The following is a 5,983-nucleotide window of genomic DNA, read 5'->3' on the forward strand; positions in this document are numbered from 1 at the left end:
TTCTGAGGTCTGTCTTATCAGGTAAATTACTGTACACAGTGTATTCATTAATTTTCATTTTCATGTAGTAAAGGCTCTATGCCTTCATAAAGGACGTACTTTTCCTTTGTTTAAGGGTATTTGGGCAGTTTATTCTCTGTTATATTTTCAAGTAAACAATACATACAAATACAGTACAGTATTTTCTGAGGAAACACTCGTACTTATTTTTTTTAACCCCATTCCCGATAACCCGGCATTTTCACAAACTCGGCCACCCTTCGGTCCACATTAGGCCGAGTTTTCGAGGTTCTACTGTATTTGAAAATATTTAAGTATAAAACGTTGAAATGTGTCCATGTTTTAAATATATTGTAATTAAATGCTATCAAAATATACTTCTTAATAATGATTAATGTTCTGTAATGGATATTCTCTAAAAAGCAAAATTTCTTATTAATTGCAAATAAATAAATTCACTTTTTACGTATTAATAACTTTCAATTTTATCTTAATTTTCACTTTTAATCTCATAATTTTATGTTTAAAATCTTTTATGTTGTTCTTATTAATGCATTTTCCAGTAACATAGGTAATATTTTGAATGTTTGACATTTCTAGTGTATCACATTATACTGGCTTCAGTCAAGCTTGTTTGGTTTGGCACAAAACTTGTTTTTGCAAGTTCCCAGAGTACGTCGCATGTTTAGAATACCTCGGACTCCGAGCGAAAGTCAAACTCCTTTTCAAGATATGGCAGAAGAATTAAAAAATAAGTTTAAATTTATAAATTAAGAACAAGGATATTTATGTTGTTATTAACGTAAATATTTTAATAAAATGTTATTTATAATTTTTATTGTTATTAAGAAATGTATTTAGTCAAATTACATGTCCCAGATTGAAATTGAACCAAACAATTCATAAATTATATTAAATTAATTTACTTCAATATAAAGTCAATTTCCATACAAATAAATAATTACAAATTGTATTTTCATAGTTACAAATCCGCATAAATAATAATTTCAATTTCATAAAATATATAAATTTTTCAGTTAAAACATACAGAAGGAACATACACATTCTTTTATTTATTATTTATTTTCATCTAGAAACAGTTCAATTCAGATGATGTAAATATCATAATTTCATTAATAAATAAAATTTATTTTTAAATTTGGCAATTTACAAATTTTTAAATTGGGCAATTTACTATTATCAATCCATCAACAGTAAGCTAATTTTTAAGATGGTCTATTAAATAATTTGAAAGTATTCAAGTAGATTGCTAATTAAATGATATTAATTAAACATGCAAATATTTATTTCAGCTAAACTGAATGCATAGGAACTGGAAAGAATAGTGTAATCAAAATTATTTCTCACAAAAATGGGAGAAAACATTTGTAAGTTTAATTAATATCAATAATATCACATAATTAGCAGTTATTGGAATAAATCCTAGGTTATTTAATTAAGATTGATTTGTGTTGATAGATTGATATAATTTAAGTACTTGAACTGCAAAAAAAACTTGTAATTTACATACTCTAATTTATAATTTTATTACTACAGACCATTGACATATTAGTTTATGATAAGAAGTTTAAGAAAAAACAAATCAGTTTTGTAACAAAAAACAGCATTAAAAACAATCACTCAATAAAAAAGCTCTGTTATAACTTTCCTTGGATTTTGAATAGTCAATATTTATTTATTTTATTCAATTTATTTGCTGTATTATCTAATTAAAGAATGAAAAATGCACATTGAAAATATTTTACAAATTTACAAAAAATGTTTTAATTTTTGTCAATAAAAATAATTGTACAGTTTTAATAAGTTTTGATATAAAATTCTGTTAAATATACCATATCTGTTCAATAAGTCATTCTTTCTGATATTATATTAGTTATTCTTTAAATTACTAATGTTATTAATTCTGATATTGACTAACATATTAATATTATATACAAAAATAAGAATTAGTATTGCACTTAAAACATTTTTTATATTATTTTTTGTTGGACAGTAGAATATGTTAACAAATACAATATTTAAGAGCACCATGCTTATGCAGTAATTATTCAGATTTTAAATTATCTTTTACATTTCTAGATGCATTTTTTTCACAAATAATTAATTTTATAAATAGCTAAATTATATTTTTAATAATGATTAGTTTTTTGCCAACTAAAATATATTTACCATTATTCAAATTTTACTTCAGCAAGTTGGATTTATTTTAAAGCATTTCAAAAAATTATAACCTCACTGCATTAATCCTAGACTAAATAATTTAAAAAGGTTTCTATAATAAAGTTGTGCAGAAAGTGATTAGAAAGCATACTCTTAAACCTACTTATTTTATTAAATACTGTATGTCTGCAAAAAATTTGCATAATAACAGAAAATAATTCTTGCATTTGATAAAAAATTATANGTACAACTGTATGTGGCCTGCTTGCATGTCGGAAAACCTTCTGATTTATTCGTGTATGCACCAAACGGAAAAACAAAAAATATCGTGTATCCACAAGCACTCCAATAAATAAATAGAATTGAAACGACACTTTGAAATGTTTTTCCGATGAAAATGAATAATAATAATAAGTTTCAATAAAAATGATAAAATGTAAATTTAATTTTATCATAACAAGTTTGCTTGAATTTCGTTTCTTCTGAGATCGCAGCAATGCACGATGGGTAAGCTAGTTGTTATATAAATTAATTATAAAGTAAAATTATATTTAAGTAAAAAAAAATTCATACAACATTGTGTCTTACATTTATAATCAAATTTTTTGATTTTGTTAGGAGTCATATTTTGCAAATTGATTTGATTATAATCTAGTAATGAGTTGAAACATTTTTATTCAATATAGTAAAAGAAAAAATATTTAATTTATAAAAAAAAACAATCAGGTCTCTCTTCTTTTGTTCTTTAGGTTCATACTTTAAGAAAATTTAGACGGAATACAAAGTTGCAAAAGCTGACAACAAATCTTTTTCGTTGTTTTAGTATCATATTAATCCCTATTGCCATAACTATGCCTTCTGTAAGTATCCTTTCATTTATCATTAATTCTTTTTTTCACTTTTATACAAAATTTACAGAATACTGTATTATATAGAATCATTACCTTTTTAATTAAATATTTTAAAATAATTTCTCACTTACATATCTGAAAGGTTTTGAATAGATAACTAAAATTAGAAATGAGTAAAATTAAATTTATTATAGAAAAAATAAAGTTAATATAACAAATTTTAAAATTTTTCAGGTTTTAAAGATATAGCAAATGACAATTCTTATATAATATTTTTAATTGACAAAATACAGTTTCATTAAAAATTTCTAAATCCATTAAAACAAAGTAAAATCTGCATCATGTTAAAAATTAACTTAGCAGTTAAACATCAAACTGTATTATAAATTTTAAATAATACAGAATAATTCAGAAAATAATAATTTGTTTGATGTACAATTAATGTTAACATTTGAGTTTTTCTAAAAAAAAAATTGAACAATAGTTAAAGTTTTTCTAAAAATATCTTAAAATAAAAGATTTTAAAAGTGACTTCTCTTTCGATTTTAGAGGTTCCTCTGAAACCTCTAAAATCAACTTAGGAAGAGAAGCCACTTGCAAATGTTTTAAAATCTTTTATTTTAAAATAGTTTTAGAAAAACTTTATACATTAGCTGATGCCATTGAGTAATTTTTTAAACTTTGAACAATAGTTAGGCATATCTTACATTATAATATAATAAAATAAAAATATTGAATTGTACTAAAGAATTGTTTACATAATGTATTAAATTAATTCCAATAATGGTTTCAGTTCATGATTGTAATGTGTCAAATACATGTTTTCCAATAAATATCTTATTTTTAGATTAATTTCTAATTGACTCATTATTTTGTCATTTTTTATTAAAGTGGTATTAAAAATTTGGAACAGGTTATGTAAAATTCAAAATAATATGTAGAGCAAAAAAAAACATTGTAAAAAGTTTTGAATTTGTTCATACACACACTGTAGTTTCAAAGCTGATGAACTTTAAAAGACCAAACTTTGTAAAAGTAAAATTTCCAGCTTGGAGGACTTTTTGGCAAGTAAATGCCAAGATGTAAAAGTTAAATGTTGTTAAATATGGAAATTGTTTCTTTTACATCACATAAATTAAATAAATAATTACCAATAAAATTATTATTATTATACTCTGTGGCAATCTAAATAATACTTCCACGATTGCAGTACTGTAAGATAGTCAGAGTTAATGCAATCTCCCTTTATGCCCATTATATAAATTTCTACAGCCTCTAATGAACATAAGTCATGCCGGTCAAAAACCCTATGTATAAAAGTAGTCTCATCCCAACAGGGAGAAACCCCGGGTTTGGTAGCATACCAGGCAAGTGCTGTATTATAATTTCCCTTGCCACATCATATTTGTGGTTGCATATTCTGGCTTCAAGGGATCTGTACATGGATCTGATGTATGATATACATCTGTTGAATCATCCATCCTGCAATGGTACACCCCTGGTGCTTTCATGTCATCTGACTTGTCTTTTGCATTAGTCAGTTCTGTTTGGAACCATGATTTTGTGCATTAAGAGATTTCTTTCTCACTACTACACCTGATTTCCAGAATTTCTATTCCCAGATATAGCTTACACACCTAACTGTCTTCCTGTTTTTACTTTGATGGTCAAACTTATGTTCAAAAAAAGGGGCATGCCCTATATTGGGCGATCTGTGCGAACTCATCTTACAAAAGTTGGAAGAAAAGGCATTAGTAAACTTAAAATCCAATATCCTTAGTTATACATGGTATGTGGATGATATTTTGATTATATGGAAAACCAAACCTGATGTAGGGGAAGTGTTAAAAGTTTTTAACAACAACAGCTATGGACTAACACTAGAATTAGATCAGGAAAGTCACACGGAGGTTAATTACTTGGACATCAAGATTTGTATGGCAAATAGAATTATAACCACAAAGATTTAATACAAACCAACACACATTCCCCTCTTTATATCTGCAAACTCATCAGACTCTTGGCCTCTTAAGGTAGCAGCATTCCAGGCCCTACTTATAAGGGCTTACTCACATTGCTTGGAGACATCCAATACCTACAACAAACTGGAACGTATCAAGTGTATAGCATCTGCCCATGGGTACCGCCATTCCTTAATTAACATGCTTGCTGCCAAAAAACAATCTATGGTAGCTAACACCAGTACAGTCGTTAACAAGGCAGAGGGTAATCATGTTGTTATAAGTTACAAACCGTCCCTACATCAAATGTACAATAGAATCACTAAGGATTTAAACTTGCGCTTAACATATAACAGAAAACCAAATGTTTTCCAGCTTTTAACTAATGCAAAATACAAGTCGGATGACATGAAAATGCTAGGAGTGTACTGTATTCCATTACAGGATGGACAATTCAACAGCAATGTTCCCTCTAAGCTGTGCAGCCGCGCACTGCTCAAATTGTTGCCACGCACGAGAATTTATGTGCCGCGCAGGCGAGCATGCACACCGATTTGAATTGTTGTTTACTTATTTCTCAGTTTGTCTGCAACATGATTATTGCTACGTATATTTCGGTTAAACACGTTAAATCATTGACAAAGAGATAATAATTTGTATAAAAGTATGTTTTTAAATGAATTTTAATCTTTATTTTATAATTAATTATTTTAATTTTTATAGAAAAAAATAATATTTTATATATATATGCTCAGAAAATTTTTTTGCTCAGAATCTGCTCAGCAAAATTATTTTTTGCACAGAGAAGTACATGTTCCGCTCAGCTACAAAAAGAATTAGAGGGAACATTGCCTCTCCTTCTCGTGTCCCGAATACCTCTCTTCTTCTCCCGCGTTTTCTCTTCCGGATTTACGATACTTCTGTCAGCATGTGTGGGTGGGGCGCATCTGTTCCGACGAAACTGCAGGAGAGGAAGGTCGAGGAGGTCCG

The 5,983-nt window shown here is 27.3% G+C and overlaps 1 protein-coding gene across 1 annotated transcript in view; it reads left to right on the plus strand.

The window, feature by feature from the left end:
* LOC111637329 (mitochondrial inner membrane protein COX18-like) overlaps positions 1–997 on the plus strand; it is a 21,852-nt gene extending 20,855 nt beyond the window's left edge. The window contains exon 5 of the mRNA XM_023382808.1: positions 601–997. Within this exon, the coding sequence (XP_023238576.1) occupies positions 601–774 (174 nt within the window). The 3' untranslated portion in view covers positions 775–997. The remainder of the gene's footprint in view (positions 1–600) is intronic.
* Positions 998–5,983: the final 4,986 nt, after the last annotated feature.

The sequence above is a fragment of the Centruroides sculpturatus genome, unplaced genomic scaffold (assembly GCF_000671375.1).
Source record: "Centruroides sculpturatus isolate CEXI.00-Female unplaced genomic scaffold, Cexi_2.0 scaffold1020, whole genome shotgun sequence".
Taxonomy (NCBI): Eukaryota; Metazoa; Arthropoda; class Arachnida; order Scorpiones; family Buthidae; genus Centruroides; species Centruroides sculpturatus.